Here is a 19299-nt window from a genome sequence, read left to right on the forward strand (position 1 = left end):
CCTCAAAAGACATGTAAACACATATAACAACTGTGAACATTTTACCAAAAGTGTAAAGTGTAGAACTAAATAGCAATGAGAAACTTTTATAAAGCCTCTAGGGATAGTTTGTGAGCTTATTATTTAAAAAAAAAAAAAAAAGAACATTAGCATTTATTACATATTTACATCTTAAAACACCACCCAATTTAGTAAAAACAGGGCATTCAATGGCACACTAGCAGTTGAAGCTACTTATTAACTACCAATCATTTTTACAAGGTCATACCCATATAAAAATAAACACTAAGGAGAATAAATAGACAACGAAAGTGGATAAGAAACAAGTATAGATAATACCAGATTTTAAACAGGAATCTATAAAAGTTTCACTATATAAGGATTTTCACTCAAAGTAGGCAAAATGCATAGTCATCTCAAATTTGGAAGATAGCAAGTTAATAGATTTTCTCATTTGAGGCCTATCCAACCTCAGTAACATTTCAAGATGAAGCTTTAACTTACTATTATGTATTTTAAAAGGACTGGTCCAGTTGCATTTTCTCTATTTTTAATTCCTCCTCTTCATTTACAGTATTGGCAGCAGCATCATTATGTGGATTGTCTAGAAGGTCTTTGTTAAATCCATTTGATTCTTCCTCCTTTTGCTCCTCACCTGTACTACCCTCTTCAGGTGTCTGTGTACTGGGTGTGTTCATTAACAAGTCTGCAAGAGAAATCATTATTATTCATTACAAGCACCTGATCCAATCTTACCTAATACAAACTTCACGTGTTTAAATCAGTAGAGATGAAATCTATGATCACTTTAGTTAATGTTAATTATGATCTTTCTTCCAAATAAAGCCATTTTTATACATATATAAAATCCATTCAAAATGCAAGTCTTGAACTCAGACTTTCGAATCAGTCAAATGCAACTGTTCTCATTTAAAAAATCACAACTACTAGATAGAAGTTTTTAAAAATCAAATGTTCTTATGAGATGTATGTCAAAGTAATCTACAGTAAAGAACATTTAAGATACTCATTTCTAGTGAAAAATTTTAAAGTCATATATTATAAATATCTTTTGTTTAATTTTTTTTTTTTTTGGCTGCGTTGGGTCTTTGTTGCTCTGCACGGGCTTTCTCTAGTTGTGGTGCGTGGGCTTCTCATTGCGGTGGTCTCTCTTGTTGCGGAGCACGGGCTCTAGGGCGCATGGGCTTCAGTAGATGTGGCACAAGAACTCAGTAGTTGTGGCTCATGGGCTCTAGAACACAGGCTCAGTGGTGTGGCGCACAGGCTTAGCTGCTCCATGGCATGTGGGATCTTCCTGGACCAGAGATTGAACCCACGTCCCCTGCACTGGCAGGCGGATTCTTATCCACTACACCACCAGGGAAGTCCCTTAAAGTCATATATTATAAGTAGAAGATGAGCCTTAAAATGCTTATTGCCACGTAAACTTTGATAATGACAGCAAGGAAGAACTGTCATCAACAATAGTTGTATCTTCATTAAATTTTTCACAAGGTAGTACAAAACATCCATTTGTTAAGTTAAAAGTTAAATTCATCCTGGACTTCCCTGGTGGCACAGTGGTTAAGAATCCTCCTGCCAATATAGGAGACACAGGTTCGATCCCTGGTCTGGGAAGATCCTACATGGCGTGGAGCAACTAAGCCCATGCACCACAACTACTGAGCCTGTGCTCTAGAGACCACGAGCCTCAACTACAGAAGCCCGTGCTCTAGGGCCCACGTGCCGCAACTACTGAGCCCACGTGCTGCAACTACTGAAGCCCATGCACCTAGAGCCCATGCTCCGCAACAAGAGAAGCCACTGCAATGAGAAGCCTGTGCACTGCAATGAAGAGTAGACCCTGCTTGCTCCAACTAGAGAAAGCCCACGTGCAGCAACAAAGACCAAATGCAGCCAAACATAAATAATTAAAAATTTTTTGAAACTTAAAAAAAAAAAATTAGTGCTTGCTTCAGCAGCACATATACTAAAATTGGAATGATAGAGAAGATTAGCATGGCCACTGTGCAAGTATGACACACAAATTCGTGAAGCATTCCATATTTTTAAAAGAGTCATGTACCACAATGTTCATTGCAGCACTATTTACAACAGCCAGGACATGGAAGCAACCTAAGTGTCCATCGACAGATGAATGGATAAAGAAGATGTGGCACATATATACAATGGAATATTACTCAGCCATAAAAAGAAATGAAATTGAGTTATTTGTAGTGAGGTGGATGGACCTAGAGTCTCATACAAAGTGAAGTAAGTCAGGAAGAGAAAAATACCGTACGCTAACACATTTATATAGAATCTAAAAAAAAAAAATGGTTCTGATGAACATAGGGACAGGACAGGAATAAAGATGCAGACGTAAAGAATAGACTTGAGGACATGGGGAGGTGGAAGGGTAAGCTGGGACGAAGTGAGAGAGTGGCATTGACATATATACACTATCAAATGTAAAACAGCTAGTGGGAAGCAGCCACGTAGCACAGGGAGATCAGCTCGGTGCTTTGTGACCACCCAGAGGGGTGGGATAGGGAGACACAAGAGGGAGGAGATACGGGAATATATGTATATGTTTAGCTGATTCACTGTGTTAAAACACCAGAAACGAACACAACACTGTAAAGCGATTATACTCCAATAAAGATGTTAAAAAAAAAAAATCATTCTAACTGGAAAAAAATCATAATAATACCACTGAATAAGTTTCACTTGAGAATTTCATTATTTTGGGTGAAACTTGTTTTACAACATATAATCTTCACTACTTACTGTAATTCCTATTTTCCCATTTCAAAAGGAAAAAACTGGATTGGAAATTGACAAAGATAAATGTGACTGTGCGTGCTTCATTCAAAACCAATTTGCAATTATTTTTAAATATAGTTTTAACAAAACTTGTCTAGTTTCCAAACCCACAGTCTGTTTAAAAAACAGCAAATTTTAAGGCAGTTTTAAAAGAGACAAGGGAATCAACAAGAAATCAAACATGACGGCTCACAACAGAAGTGAAACGCTGCAATAAAAAGCATTTTTGGACCTATTCATGTCACAGCAAATGGCTCTAAAGTCCTCAATGGGTACAAAGAATTTTATATGTTTAGGAAAGTACCACAGTAATGTTTTAATTATCATAAAGATAAAATTGTATGTCACATGTTTTAAGGAGTCAGGGAAGAATATGTTTTCAAAAGATCCAGAATCAATTTTAAATGATTAAAACAATTTTTTAAGAGACACTCAGCTACCCAGAAAACCATCTTGGACGCATATATTCTTTGAGGATTCCAGCTAGCTCTCAAGCCCACTCTCTCTCAAATATACATAAGCTTAATATACTATATCACATTTGTCTATTCCTAGAGGTATTTTATTTTGGGGAAGAGTAAAGAAGTTAAAATTTCTAACATGCCCTTGATATATTAATGGTAGCACATAAAATCCAGCATAAAATTTACCATTTCCTAGGGACTGACTACTACTCAGTAGCTTTGCCTGTCTTCTTTCCAAGGCCAGTTGTTTATTTCTCTCAATTCTTTGTTGTTGTTCTTCTGTTAGGCTTCTACTCGGCTCAGAAGCAAACTTTGCACTTTCAGATGAGTTTGTCAGAAAGGGATCTAACTCGGTAGCAGTTACATCATGGCCATTATTTTCCCCTACTTCATCTGCAGTAGAAAAGAAAAAATTAGTGCATCTGTAGTGTTAAATTAGTTAGAAAAAGAGCTTATGCAGCTATTAACTGAAAACCAGTTTAAAGCAACAAGGTGCCAGACCTGAAGAAACAATTTGTGAGGTATGAGAATGTTACAAATACATGCTTGATTCAAACAAGTAGAAGGAATATTTATTAATCACTTTAAAGAGGCATTTTAAGTCAAATGGAATACTAGTTTAAAAACATGCATGAACAGAAAGCAAAAGTTCTTAGTTGCTAAAAAAAGAACTTAAAGAATCCAAAGTATATCCTTATTGTGTTTTCCTTTTAATTTATTTATTTATTTTTGGCTGCGCTGGGTCTTTGTTGCTGTGTGCAGGCTTTTTCTCTAGTTGTGGCGAGTGGGGGCTACTCTTCCTTGCGGTGTGCGGGTTTCTCACTGCGGTGGTTTCTCTTTTGTGGAGCACAGGCTCTAGGTGCGCAGGCTTCAGTAGTTGTGGCTTGCGGGCTCTAGAGCACAAGCTCAGTAGTTGTGGAGCACGGGCTTAGTTGCTCCGCAGCATGTGGGATCTTCCCGGACCAGGGCTCGAACCCGTGTCCCTTGCATTGGCAGGCGGATTCTTAACCACTGCGCCACCAGGGAAGCCCTATCCTTGTTTTATATTAAAAACATTTTAGTAGCTTGCCATATTGTCTGTATGATACACAGTAATGATTTTATATAGGCTATTTTTTGTGTACAGTAAAACTGAGACACAAAGTGAAAAAGGGGAAGAAATTTAGATCTGTGGACATATTTCCAAGTTAACTCTTTAAAAAATTCAGTGCTCTCTACATGATTAGTCTTAATAAATTCTTAAAGCTCTGTACACCAGTTATCTCAAAGTAGGATGTTCCTAAAATGATCCACAGGGTATGAAAAGTAAATACTAGATCTTCCATTTATATTTAATTTAAGAATTACGAAAAATTAAGTTTTACTAACTTATATTTAAAAGAACTGGCAGTGACAAACTATCACTTATCCATATGACAGCTAATCATCTGGTCTGTAAGCTACCTTCAAGACAGCAAGCTCATACTGCGGAAGGGTGGAATTGGGTCCTCACTCATTTTTTAATTTCAGCATACTATGATATATAGCTAATTCTGACTACCCAGTTAAGCAACCTGACATACTATCTATTTTAACCAAAACAACCCTAACAAAATGCACAAGTGGTAGCTTTAAAAGATTTCTGCAAAATAACAAAACACCTGTAGGTAGAAGATAACAGAAGTACAAGCAAGAACTAAGAAGATGGCAAAGCTGACACTTCACCTTCTCTCTGTATCATTCACATTATGGTGTTAAAAAAATAATAAATAACCTCATCAGATCTGACAAGTAGGTAAAAAAAAACTTCATTATCACCAAGACCACCATTGGAAATGAGTTTACAATTACTCTCCTTGTCCTATGCACATATTGTACAGTGAGGTATTAGCTAATGCCAGTAAAAACCATCACAACTAGCAAAATATTTAAAACATAAATACAAACCAGTGAGGTTTAAAAATCATGTATTTAATCCAGCATTTTACAATCTAAGCCCCTTTTGAGGTTTCTTCCTTAATAGTGAAAGACAGAAAGCCATACACTTTTCCTTCCTGATATGGAAAAAAATGTGTCAAGAAACTAAAATACATTCCTTTGTCAGGAAATATTGATGGAGTACATTTAGAAAACATTGCTGGAAAAGTTAAGAAACAAGTATTAGAACCAATTATGCAATATACAGGATTTCTAATATGCTTCACCTTATAGGGCTTATAGGATTCTGAATTAATAGTAATGAAATACATAAAAAACTATTCAATACTTTTCTGTGAGCCATGAAAGGAAAGATCTCTTCAACAGTAAATGACCTCTTTAGTACAAACAATATCTTAACAGAAAATCCATGTGAATATAACCACTTTTGACTAGGATAAAGGTGGCATTAAAAAAAATTAGAACCACACATGAAATTCATTCACTGCCACATTCATAGGCAAGCTATTGTGGCAAAGAAGCTAAAGCCAAGAATAGTCAATGTGCTACAGGATGCCATCACTCTGGTACATATAAACTAACAGATAAACAAACTACATAATAACTAAAGGGAAATAAGAGCTATTTAAAAAAAGCATAGTGAAATCAGGAATGGGGCTGGGGGTCCAATTTTAACAGTGTGGTAGGGGAGACTTCACTGAACTGACATTTGAAAACAGTTTGAGGCGGGTGAGAGAGTTAGCCATGCAGATTTAGGGGCAGGAGGGAGGGCAAAGGACAGTGTTCAAGGCAGAGTGCAAAAGCCTTAAGATAGAAATATGCCTGGAAGGCTCAAGGAACAGCTAGGATGCAAGTGTGGCTGAAGCAACGGAATAGTAAAGATACCGTTAGGGAGGCAAGAGGAATGGGATAAGGACACAAAAACAAGATTCTATAGGGCCAAGTAGGACAATATAAAGACTGTGGCTTTTACTTTGATTGAAATAAGGAGCCACTACAGGGCTCTGAGCAGAGGAATGACATGACAACACGTGCTAAAAATATAAAAACTGACTAATTTTAAGTAAAACGATTGAAAAGGGGCAGATGAAAATTTGCTAGTAAACTTCAACAAAAGTCCTTGCACTGGTGAATGAGACTGAAAGATGAATACCAAGATTTACTAAGTGCAGTTAATGATGCTCTACTTCCATTTGGGTTTACGCATCTTAGAAAGGTTAAAACCAAGATTTGGGAGAAAAAACTGAATCTACAACCAAACCACTTCAAACCACTGATCAAAAAGTATTAGCCCAAAATTTTTGGTAAAAATTATTCAGTAGAATATTCAATCATATTGTTCTTACTTTAAAACTGCAATGTTAAGGTCAAAAATGTACATTATATATCATATCAGTACAGCAGTACATGTATTAGAAAAATAAAACGTTCAAAACATTTTTATTGTTGTAGTGCCTCACGCAAGTCTGGATACTATTCTCTTAGGATACAAAGAAAACAGATTCAACAACAAACAAGGCTCTCTGATACAGGCCTCCTCTATGTACCCTATACCGCAACTTGCCTGTAATTCCATGAATGGTGCCATGTTCATTTATGCCTCTGCATAAGTGGCTGCCTCTATCCAAAATCACCTCTGCCTAACTTCTACTGCTTATCATTTAAAGTACTTGTGATACCTCCTCTGTGAAGCTTTCCCCTCTCCTACCAAGCTTTCCCTTCCCCTAGGTAAAAGTAACTGTGTTCTCCTTTGCCCCGTACACTATCCCCTGTTCATCTCCAATTTAAAAAAAAATCAATTAAAAAACAAACAAACAAACAAACAAGAGTTCGATAAATAAGCTAACTGACCCAGTAGTATATGCTGTGGGATTTAGACTCTAATAACTAATTCCTTTCCATCTATCAAATCCCATGCCATCAATTCGTACCATACCTTACCAAATAATTAAATCTTGGATTATTTAAATCACAATCCTTCACACTTTCAAAAGCAGTTTATAAATAATTTTGGGGGATTCTATATGGAGCCTGTATTTTCTGCTACATCTATTAAATTTTTTAAAAACAAAAAACAAACATGTATGGAGCCATCGCACAGAAAATCTGATAACTATACAGACTCTGTCGGCAGGAACCATATGTTTTGATGTGTGTGACTGCCTATGGTTGCATTGTACAACTAACAAATGCAATCAATACCAGGAACAGTCACATAGGTCTAACTAAAGTCCTACATACAAGATCTGTACTCTTGTGTGAGATGTGACCTATTTCATCATCAAATTGTTCTGCCTAATTCCTCAGAGCCACTTTTTTTTTTTTTTTTTTTGCGGTACGCAGGCCTCTCACTGTTGTGGCCTCTCCCGCTGCGGAGCACAGGCTCCGGATGCACAGGCTCAGCGTCCATGGCTCACAGGCCCAGCCGCTCCGCGGCATGTGGGATCTTCCCAGACCAGGGCACGAACCTGCGTCCCCTGCATGGGCAGGCGGACTCTCAACCACTGCACCACCAGGGAAGCCCCAGAGCCACTTTTTTATAATGGTGGACATGTATATGAACACTGTATCTTGTCATATATTTTTATTAGCAAGCACTACAAAGGATCAATGGGCCATCATCATGAGTTCTCAAAAGCTCATGTTCTGTGGCTAAATATATTTTACAACATCTCTTAATGGCATACCACCATGTCTTTAAGAAACAAATATCATGTACAACATTCTAGACATACCAAGGCATCTTAACTCACTCCTATTTACTGTACTTTAATTATATACTCAAAATAGACTAAGAACCCAGTCCTGTAACACTGCCTACCCCAACTAGATCCATTTCTAAAAGCAAAATTATTATAAAGTAGATAAACCTATATTCTTACCATTATTGCTAACAAAATCTTCATGTAAAGTAGGGAGATCAAGTCGAATTCGTTTTAAACAGGTCTGAAAATAAAAAACATTTTTACATTTTCACTTAGATTTGGGGGAAAACGGTCATTGATTTTACTATTAGTTTCAAAAAAAGTTGTTCAAATAGCTACTATTAGTTCCTTCTCTCTACTAAGACTGAAAATGAAGACCCCCAAAGAGCTACTTAGCCTCACTAATCTATCCTTATACAATTTAGCATTGTGAATGATATTCATAATGATCTCAACACCTACCTGAACTTCCTTTTTATTTCCCAGATATTCAACTCTGTCAATAAAATCTTCAAATTGCAGTTTAGGGAATAGCCTATGCGCCCAGTGCTCCATGTGTCTGATTAGTGTCTTCAAGTCCTCAGCCTGGAACATAAAAATAAAAATGCTAAATAGAAGACTCATTCTCACAACTGACCTTGTCAGCAGATTTTAGAACTGAATAATAGTAACAAAGTCACGTGTCCTTTTATAAGGTTAATAAACTTTTAAAAGAAACTTTAAGAAGAAAAATATTTATCAAGGGCTTAGAGCAGGTGTCCCCAACCCCCGGCCATGGACCGGTCCACGGTGGGTTAGGAACTGGGCCACACAGCAGGAGGTGAGCAATGGGCGAGCAAGAGAGCGAAGCTTCATCTGCCGCTCCCCATCCCCCACACCCCTCACCACCCCTCGTCCCCCGGGAAAAACTGTCTTCCACGAAACCAGTCCCTGGTGCCAAAAAGGTTGGGGACTGCTGGCTTAGAGGACTGCAGTCTAATAGCACTGGATAGATTTTTAAAAATCAGAGGAAAACAGAAACCCAGTATGAAAACTTAATAAAAGTTAAAAGATAATCACATGTGTCTTTTCAGACCTATAAATACTTGAAAATAAACTTCAATAAAATATGGCAAGATATCTTTTTGAAATAACTATACAAACTGACAGGTCTCTAAACAATATACAGAAAGCACTGAGAATCAGCTCTGTGAAAATATATTCAGAAATCCCAAGGGCAAAGTACCAAAGACTAGCAAGAACAGTGTAAACATTCTCAGATCACAATACCTCTCTATATTTGAAATTTCAATTTAACATTAAAAAAATTTTTTAATGAAAATGAAAAACAAAGTTTAATAAACTAGAGTCATAAATGAAAAAAGTTTCAAATTCCTGATTTTACTGTACAATATTTTTTTATTTTCTTATAGTATTTTAAAATAGGAGACTGGTTAAAAGCTCTGGATCAGACTGCATAGATTCAAATCTAAATTCTACCACTTAATAGCTGTGTGACTTTGAACAAATCACTTTACCTCTGTGTGCCTTTTTCTTCATGAATAAAACGAGAACATACATACCTCATTGGGTTGTTAGGAGGATTAAGTAATACAAGTAAAGTGTCTGACACAAAGCAAGTCCTCAAATGTTGGCAATTATTGTTTGTGGTGGTATGTGATCTTGTCTAAGAAGCTAATGGTTAAAATAATCAACTCTACCAATAACTCAATATGTAATGCTGAGAACATAATGTCATTTCATTCTCATTCTGATAAAAATAAAAGTTCTTTCAAAAGTTCAATCATCGGGCTTCCCTGGTAGCGCAGTGGATAAGAATCTGCCTGCCAACGCAGGGGATAAGGGTTCGATCCCTGGTCCAGGAAGATCCCACATGCCGTGGAGCAACTAAGCCCGTGTGCCACAACTACTGAGCCTGCACTCTAGAGCCTGTGAGCCACAACCACTGAAGCCCACACGCCTAGAGCCCGTGTTCCGCAACAAGAGAAGACACTGCAATGAGAAGCCCACGCACCGTAACAAAGAGTTAGCCCCTGCTCGCCGCAACTAGAGAAAGCTCGCGTGCAGCAATGAAGACCCAATACAGTCAAAAATAATAAAATAAAAATTTTTTTAAATTAAAAAAAAAAGTTCAATCACCTATGACCATTTTCCAGTTGTTGGGGTAGCTGATCAGCCACCTCACAATATCACATTACACCCAAGGGACAGAGAAGAGAAATACCTAAATACAGTGTGAAGTTCCAAGTCATACATGGAGAAAAAAGCATCGAGGATTCAACTTTGTTAGAAAATAGTAGAATTTTCAAAGGCAAAGTACAGAAGACTAGACAAACTCAGAGCCCAACCTCACCCAGTGAAGGAACACAAAATATTTATCCTTTGTATAAGTTTAAAGTACTTATTATGAAAATGATGAAGAGGTCATAAATTCAAAGCATCAATTCATCACTACTACCTGAAAATTTCAATAAGAGCAATGAATTAACCGAGCTGGGCATGGTTTTAAAGTATCTTGATTTATGTTTAGTTTTGTGGCAAAATAGGACACAGACTTATATTCTCCCTTCCTGTCCACCGAAACTAAGCAAGTGTACTACAATTTTCAGCCTCCCAGGTTTGAAATCTTGGGATTAATTTTTACTTTTGTACCTCCCAATCACCTCCAAGTATTATATATTGTTCATCCCTCTACTATTACCCTATCCAGGCTATTTCACCTCATTCTGCTGGTAGTGAAATAGCCTCTGAATTGCTATCTGCCTCCAGCTGCTTCCCTCTTTCCAACTATCCTGAATACCACACCAAGATCATGCTCATGCTGTGTTAATGTTACTCTAGCTGGGCCGTGAAATGGAAAGTCGAGGCTCTGCCCTTAACCACTCGCAGTGGAGGCTTAAAACTCTAAAACTCTGCTTCCTTCACTAGATAACGGGACCAACACCTACCCCAGAGATTGATAATGAAAGAATATAATTGAAAATACTTCATAAACTGCAAAGCTCTACAAAGATATCATCTGCAAAAAATTGTATCTACACGCTACACAATTCAAAGAGAATTTTTAAATGTACGTTTGTGCAGAGATTTACAGTTCCTAAATGTCTTCAAATAGTGTCCTTTCTACTACATCATAGTTTCTAAAGAGATATGATGATGAATGATGGTATCTGTGAAACATTCTAAGATTCCTAAGAACATGATAATGGGCCCACAGTCTTATTGATATTTTAAAAAACAAAGGTCTAAAATAAAAATCAGACACTTCTTACCTCATGACCTTTACCTTTGAATTTTGCCTTATCAAACACATGCCTTAATGCTGGAAGCCCTCTCTCTGAAATTAATCTGTGAATAGAAATATGTTTTAAATTTCAAGTTTTCTAAAGCCATCAAGGCCAAACCAAGACCATAAGAAGAAAAAAATATTAACTACTGAACTGAGAAAAATGTCTGATCTCCAAATCATCCCAACCAAAAGCCTGTAACATAAAAGGGAAAAAATGATGGAAAGAAAAGTATAAATATTTAAGGAAATAGTAAATGTACCTCTCAGCATTCAGCTTGGGTATATTCCTTTTAACTGTTCTCTTTGGAGGTACAGGAACAGGTGCTCCTCTCCCTAACTCTGGTGAAATATACCAAGATTTAATATTACTTAAGTAATTTAAGCCTCATTTATAAAATGTATCATTTCTAAGCTGTTAGATGGATAGCTGAACATGGACACCACTTTGGAACCCTATACAGACCTTCTTCAGGTTCAGCTCCTTCACCATCTTCTCTCTCTGGAGAGGCTGGAGGTGGGAATGGAGGAAAAGTTTCATCTTCTGTCTGCTCATAATCTGGTAGGTCAATCAAGCCATTCTCCTGTGGTTCTAGCATCTTTTCCTCTAGGGGGGAAAAAAAGTAAACATGTTTATGCATCCAAGTAGTCTTATTACACAGTTAAGTTCCACTTGCAGCAAAATGCATGTGTTTCAGTCAGTTAAACCATATTTCAAACTCACACATCATGAACTGAAGTGAAGAAGATAAGTTATGGAAAAAAGAACAAAGTTAGAAATTAGAACTGAGTTCTAATGTAGACCCTACCACTAAATAACAATATGATTTTGAGCAAATAATTTTACCTCAACTGTTGAGTTTCCCCATCATAAAATGATGATTTTAACTTTTCAGAGGGTTTCAAACTGTGGTCCAAAGGGGTGTGAAATAGGCAGGGTACAATACTTCACCCCCACTTCAACCAGAGAAGCTTTTTAAAAATACTGTTGGGAATTCCCTGGTAGTCCACTGGTTAGGGCTCTGTGTTCTCACTGCTGAGGGCCCAGGTTCAATCCCTGCTCCAGGAACTAATATGCCATAAGCTGTGCAGGAGGATCGAAAAAGGAAAAATAAAAATACTGTTTACATATTGGTTTTCTAGTAAGGTTTCCTTTGAAGAAATGGAAATAATCCTTAAGTTGGTAACTTGAAAGAATGTTTTTCAGTACCATCTTACTTGACCTCTCAGAAACATCTGACACTTCTGATCAGTTCCTTTTTCTGGAAAAGTGTTTTTGTTGACTCCTGAAACACAGTACTCAACTGGCTTTCCTCCCTTCCTGGACACTCCTCCTGGATCGTCTTTGCAGATTCATATTCCTCTAACCTGGTCAGTTAGTATCCAAGACTTCATCCTAGGCCCTCTTCACTCAGTTATGCACATGGTTTTAATTTATAGATGACCCATTAATTTTTTATCTCCACCTGAGCATCAAATCCGAGCTCTAAATCCCTACTTCTCATTTTACAGCTCTAAAATTTCTCAAAGGCACCTATAACTCATCATGTATAAAACCAACCTTCTAAATTTTCCCAATTCAATGAATGACACCTATCCAGCTATATATCAGAAACCTGCAAGTCATCCTTAACACTTCATTCCCCCATCCTGAATACCCTGTCCATTTTACTTCCAGATTAACCCTTGAGTTCGTCCATTTCTATTTCCACAACCACTTCCTAACACTTCTTGTTTGGATTACACCATTACTCCTATCCATTTTGCCCTTTCAATCCATTCTCCATATTACAGCTAAACTGAACCTTTGGAAATGTCAAGCTGATCACATTACTGCTAGGCTTAAATACTTCAGTGGCTTCCTACTGCTCTTAGGATAATGATAAAACTCCAAGGCCCTGCAGGGTTTAGCACTTTCCTACTTCTCCAGACTTACTTCACACCATTCTCCATGCTTTTTCTTTCTATCCCTCAGGCCACTAGACCTTTACAAAAGCTGTTTCCTGTCTTGAAGGCTCTTCCCTGACTCCTAATCTCTTTCAGATCTCAACCGTCACCTCAGAAAAGTCTCCCCCAATTTTCCTAAATTAAATCCTCTTATGACAAGCATTCAAAATGTCAAGTACAAGTTTTGTAGCACTCACCCAGTTCCAATATTAGGTTCTATTTGTGTGACTATTTGATTAATGTCTGTCTCCCATCACAGACTGTAGCTCTAAAAGGGCAATGACAAGGTGGGTCTCTGTGCTCCTCTACTGTATCCCCAGAAGTGATATACAGCCAGTGCTCAAGAAATAGCTGTTGACCTTGGTCCTCCCAACTCGAACTAGCAGAAAACCTGAGCAGTTCTGCAGCCCCAAAGGAGGGCACACCTCCTAACGCCTACTTCAAATGTGGCCAAGAGGGAAATGCACAGGGAAGGGGCTCCTGGAGGGCAAGGCTGGGACCCTGGAGGAGGGGGACAAGGGGGTGGCCCCGGAGAGAACTGAGGTGGCCAATTGAGCTTTCTCATTTCACGTAGCCCAGGAATCCTCGCTATGCAAATCCATGTGTTTCCTGAACTCAGATGGTGAGAATTATTTTTAGTGAGTTCAGGTCATGGGTAGTGTAATGCATTACCCAAATCTATCAGATTCCTGAGTCTGGGATAACATGAGAGTTCATGAAGGAAAGATATCTCAAAAAATTATCTGAATCTGTTCAGTTCCTGAGTTTATGGATAGTGAGAGTTCTGATGGCAATGATACTTGTAATTCTTGTCTAGCAGGATTTAATAACTGCAGTGGGCCACTAAAAAAAGAAAGAAAGAATTTGGTTTTTTTTTTAATATTTATTTATTTATTTGGCTGTGCCGGGTCTTAGTTGCAGCACTTGGGATCTTCGTTGCGTCATATGGGGTCTTTACTTGTGGCATGCGGGATCTTTGGTTTCAGCATGCAAACTCTTCATTGCCATATGTGGGATCTAGTTCCCTGACCAGGGATCGAACCTGGGCCCCCTACATTGGGAGCGCAGAGTCTTAGACACTGGACCACAGTGTACTCCCTGAAATAATTGTTGAATGGAGGAATGAAGAATTCCAAAGCTTCCCCAAAACTGTAAAACTACTGGAGCTAGAGGATCTCCAAAGTCTCTCCAATTCTAAACTTCCAAGACCACAAGTACATAAAAAAAAGCAAAGTATCAACCATAGGTTTTCAAAATTGGAAAGGCAGTTAAAGGTCACATTGAAGTTCCTTCGGTTAAGTAAAAATGAAAAACACATTTTTCATTTTCACCAAGAAATTTTTTGAACAACGTATTCACCATTTTGTTCCACTACCTTCTGCCATTTTTCAGGTAACTTCATAATTCCATCTTCCCAAAACTTTTTATCCTTCTGAGCAAAGAACTGCTCCAGGTGCCTTTTACAGTCTTCCAGGGAATTGAAATTTTTTCCATTAAGAGAATTTTGTAAAGACCTAAATAAATGGAAATCCAAAGATGCAATGTCTGGTGAATACAGCAGATGAATCAGAACTTCCCAGCCAAGCTGTAACAGTTTTTGCCTGGTCATCAAAGAAACATGCAGTCTTGTGGTATCCTGATGGAAGATTATGCATTTTCCACTAATTCTGGACTCTTTTTGTCAAGTGCTGCTTTCAGTTGGTCTAATTGGGAGCAGTACTTGTTGGAATTAATCTTTGGTTTTCCGGAAGGAGCTCATAATGGAGGACTCCCTTCCAATCCCACCATATACACAACATCACCTTCTTTGCATGAAGACCAGCCTTTGGTGTGGTTGGTGGTAGTTCATTTCCCTTTCTCCACGATCTCCTCCATTCCACATTATCGTACAGTACCCACTTTTCATTGCCCATCACAATTTGTTTTAAAAACGGAACATTTTCTTTACGTTTAAGTAGAGAATCGCATGCGGAAATATGGTCAAGAAGGTTTTTCGCTTAACTTATGTGGAACCCAAACATCAAAGTGATTCACATAACCAAGCTGGTGCAAATGATTTTCAACGTCACTGGTCTACCTGACCGTGGAGCATCATCCAGCGAGAAATCTCCAGCACGAAACTTCACCAACCACTTTTGACATGTTCGATCGGTCACAGCACCTTCTCCATACGCTGCACAAATCCTTTTTTATGTTTCAGTGGCATTTTTACCTTTCTTGAAATAACAAAGCATAATTATGCCAAAAGTGTTGCTTTTTGTCTTCCATCTTCAATATCAAAATGGCTACACAAAAATTCACCAATTTTGATAAGTTTTTTTTTAAATACACATTGATATTTCATTGTTTCAAATGAAGTTAAAGACAACTAAGAAGCACTACTAGAGCCATCTTGCAGAAAAAACGAACTTTTGGGCCTCATTCCATCAATAGTTAAGCCTTCTGGGAAGAAATGGGGCTCACACCTTTAAAGCCAACAGGAAGCTATGAATGAGATAACAGGGCACAAACTATATTAAGTGTAACGATGCAATGCAAGGAACCAGTCAAGCCTGGGGTAGGACTTGTCAGGAAACTTGTAGTGAATAAGGTAACTCTGTCTCGGGCTTCCCTGGTGGCGCAGTGGTTGAGAGTCCGCCTGCAGATGCAGGGGACACGGGTTCGTGTCCCGGTCCGGGAGGATCCCACATGCCGCAGAGCAGCTGGGCTCGTGAGCCTTGGCCGCTGAGCCTGCGCGTCCGGAGCCTGTGCTCCGCAAAGGGAGAGGCCACAGCAGTGAGAGGCCCGCGTACCGCAAAAAAAGATAGCTCTGTCTTTAACTTCTTGACAATGGTTGCCTAGTCTCTTTTTAGACATTGATTAAGGTCTCTTCACTTCCTCCTCTAGTCCTCAGACTCGCAGAAGAGTGAAGGTAACAAAAAAATTTAATATCCAAATTCGTTCCCAGACCCTTAGGTGTCCAATGCCCAACTTTTTCTAAGTCACCAAAACAGAAGTCCCTGTCGTTAGGAAGTCCTACCAAACTGACTCAATGACCTCCTTGCTACCCAGCCCTAAAACCACAAAACTTCCCATCCCATCCCTCTTCTCCGACCTCCCTTCGTCCTCACTCCCATCTGTCCTCTCACTTCAACCACATTCATTCATTCATTCAACATTCACAGGACGCCTCCAGTGTTTAGAAGCCCCGGTACAGAAACTGGAGATATAACGATGTATCTGACACACGTTCCCTTACACTAAAAGGCCTGGTTTAGAGAGAGACAGACCCGAAACGTAAATAAGATGTAAAAGCGCCGGCCCTGGTCCCCACCGACCTCCTCTCCGCACAGGTCGCAGCCGGTCAGGCCCCCTTCCTCTCCAGTCCCGATCAGCCCAGGTCCGTCTCAGTCATGTCCTCCTGCTTTCTCACTCCCTCCTTGCGACTTCCCGGCAACCCCGCTCCCCAGCCTGACTCCCTCGGCCGGCTCTCCCCTCGGGAACCTCACAGTCCCGCCAGCCCGCTCTCACCTCAAGCCGACTGCTGTAGGCACAGCACAGGGATCCGCGCAGCCGGGAAACGGTGTATCTCGCGAGACTGTCGCGAGAAGAGTCCTTGGCTTTTGGCGCCAAAAGCCTGGGCGGTGCCTACCGGACCCACCTCCCCCAGGTCCCGCCCACCCACGTCCATCCCCACCTTTCCGGCGTCCGACCCATCCCGCACTGCTTTCCCTACCGCTTCCGCCCTCACGAATTCTTCCGAGGAGTTTAGTCACCTTGTCCGTGTGATGTTCGTGTTCGTTATGCTCTATGCACTTCAGACTTTGGAAGTAGATCTCAGGTTTTTAGAAAACTGGGTTGTGGATGGAATATAAAGGATGGAGGCAAACAGAATTTGATGAGAAACTACCGATTCTTCAGAGTTACTAACAAAATTCCTTGAGCATAAGTGTTCTATTAATTGAATAATGAGCCGAGAAAAGAGGCAGTAAAGAGTGTTAGGATTGTGGGCACAAAGAAGAATGTCAAAAATGTGTTACCTTTAATTTTTTTTTATGTGAGTCCAAATATATTCGTGCAATATATATTTGCTTGCACACACATGCACACAAAATAAATATATAAGTAAGTGGAGATGGGAACTGGACATACGGGACAGGGTGGGATGGGGACTTAACACCATACTTTTTTGAAACATATAAATGTGTTAACTATTCAGAAAACTAAAAAAAGTTACCTTTAGCACCTATAGCATCAAGATTTGACAGACCAAGAAGATGAGTAGTGTTTGCTACTTTCTTTCTCTACTTTTCTGTAGCTTGAAATATTTCATTAAAATTATAGAATAAGTATGTGAAAAGAATAAGAGAAAGTAAATTGCAAGCTCTATCTAAAATTATGTATGCAAATATGTATATGTACCACATTTTCCTTAATTTTATGGTTTTATTTCTATAAATGCAAGATAAAAAATATTAAGCAATTTACAAAATTAACATTAATTTAAATGGGAAATATGTTAACTTCAAGAGTCCGGGTAACTGAGGCAAGAGGCATTCTTCTAATTATCCAGATAACAGTCTATATTCTCCACTTTATGTCTAATAAAATAAATATAAAAGCACTTTGAGGGAATTCCCTGGCAGTCCAGTGGTTAAGACTCAGTGCGTCCACTGCAGGAGGCATGGGTTTGATCCCTGGTGGGGGAACTAAGATCCCACAATCTGCCTGGCCAAAAAAAGAAAAAAAAAAGCACTTTGAGAAATTAAGAAGTTATATGCCACCCCGCCCCCCAAAAATGCCCAGAGCTGAAGCTCTGAGGGTTTGAATCTCAGTTTCATCATTTACTACTTGTTGACATTTGTGCTTCAGTTCCTTATTATTAATAATAGTATCTACTTCATAGGGTTATGAGGAGGATTAAATGATAGTACTTAATAAATGTTACCTATTATTATCCATATAATTTGTAAATTGTTTGACCCTTTTAGAAAATGTAAAGGCTTTGGTAATTGATCGTAAGTCTGTGTGAATATAACTACTACAGTTGTAAGGCACTGGCATATTAATGTCTAAGACTGTCCTCTTTTTCATATGTGAGGAATACTAGAAATATATTTTCCTTAACAATTGCACCAGAAATATAAAAAATAACTTTCTCATAGACCATGTCATTAAAACTTTTAGAACTGTTTGATGTTTTTAAAAGTGAATAGTGTTGAAAACACATGAGGCTGTCAGTTAGAGGAGCTACAGATGGAATTGGAACCTCTGGCTTCAGTGTGGTCGGGTTTCTCCAGTATTGCCTCAACGAGCTGGGAGACCGGGTCTATATGCTGAAGAAGCTTGACCCTATGGGACAACAGACCTGCTCGGCCCATCCTGTTCGGTTCTCCCCGGATAAATATTCTAGACACCAAATCACCATCAAGAGACACTTCAAGGTGCTCATGACCCAGAAACCGTGCCCCATCCTCTGACATGAAAATTTCATGTCTCTTCTGCCTGCTAGCCTTCGAGAGACTTTCTGACACCAAGCTCTCCAATCCGTGAGCCTTGAAGCCTTCCTACGACCCTTGCTCTTTGGAATTCAGTCTCATCATTGCCTTTGATCATGCTTCTTGTGAGGCAATGATGGTAGCATCCCCTTTAAAGGGAAAATGTTTGAATCTTTTCATACTTCGAATCACTCCCAGGTTATTAAAATGATTTGAAAGAGCTAAAAAAAAAAAGAGTGAATAGTGTTAAAGGAAAAATAGACTATCAAAGAACAAGGATTGAGTATAGAGTGTAAAAGTTTTTCTGGAAAGCTGGAAACCCAGTCCAGAAGTGAAGTTTGAAAGAAGAAAAATGGGGTAAATCTTTTAAAACTAAAAGACCATGAACTATTTCTAAACCACATTTGAAAAGCAAAGTCTCTGTGTCTTATCTATTGGCTGGTGTTATTTGGGCTTATCACTTAGGTAAGTACTGGACTGGCTGGTGGTAGTGATTTGCTATGTACTTGAGGACTCCATCTCAAGACTGTGGCATCAACTTGCCCCTGCCTTGTACATAACATGCCCAGGTTGGGATCGTATCACCCAGTTGGGTCTGCATCAGCATTAGTAATCAAGGTGACGAGCCCAGGGATTTTTTTTTTTTTTAACAAGCAAATATTTTGGTGTGTCTTTAT

At 38.9% G+C, this 19299-nt stretch overlaps 2 protein-coding genes across 3 annotated transcripts; one reads left to right on the forward strand and one right to left on the reverse strand.

Moving 5' to 3' along the window:
- Positions 1–44: 44 nt before the first annotated feature.
- On the reverse strand, positions 45–16710 carry TIPIN (TIMELESS interacting protein). 2 transcript variants are annotated; one of them, XM_082648772.1, is made up of 8 exons: positions 16656–16710; positions 11665–11805; positions 11462–11540; positions 11185–11260; positions 8375–8497; positions 8090–8153; positions 3477–3683; positions 45–706 (listed from the first exon to the last, which is right to left on the reverse strand). In XM_082648772.1, the coding sequence occupies exons 2-8, from the start codon at positions 11795–11797 to the stop codon at positions 516–518; spliced, it is 873 nt and encodes a 290-aa protein (XP_082504898.1). In that variant the 5' UTR covers positions 11798–11805; positions 16656–16710; the 3' UTR covers positions 45–515. The 2 variants fall into 2 exon arrangements, with proteins under 2 accessions (XP_082504898.1, XP_082504899.1); XM_082648773.1 differs by having other exon boundaries at positions 16463–16660.
- A 1642-nt stretch (positions 16711–18352) lies between these two features.
- LOC309819297 (H/ACA ribonucleoprotein complex subunit 3-like) lies at positions 18353–18604 on the forward strand (the record flags this gene model as incomplete). The annotated part of the gene is made up of 1 exon (XM_082649410.1): positions 18353–18604. One exon carries the CDS (start codon positions 18353–18355, stop codon positions 18602–18604), a length of 252 nt encoding a protein of 83 aa, XP_082505536.1.
- Between the last annotated feature and the right edge of the window lie 695 nt (positions 18605–19299).

Source organism: Grampus griseus (genome assembly GCF_964374135.1).
Source record: "Grampus griseus genome assembly, chromosome: 2".
NCBI classification, from domain to species: domain Eukaryota; kingdom Metazoa; phylum Chordata; class Mammalia; order Artiodactyla; family Delphinidae; genus Grampus; species Grampus griseus.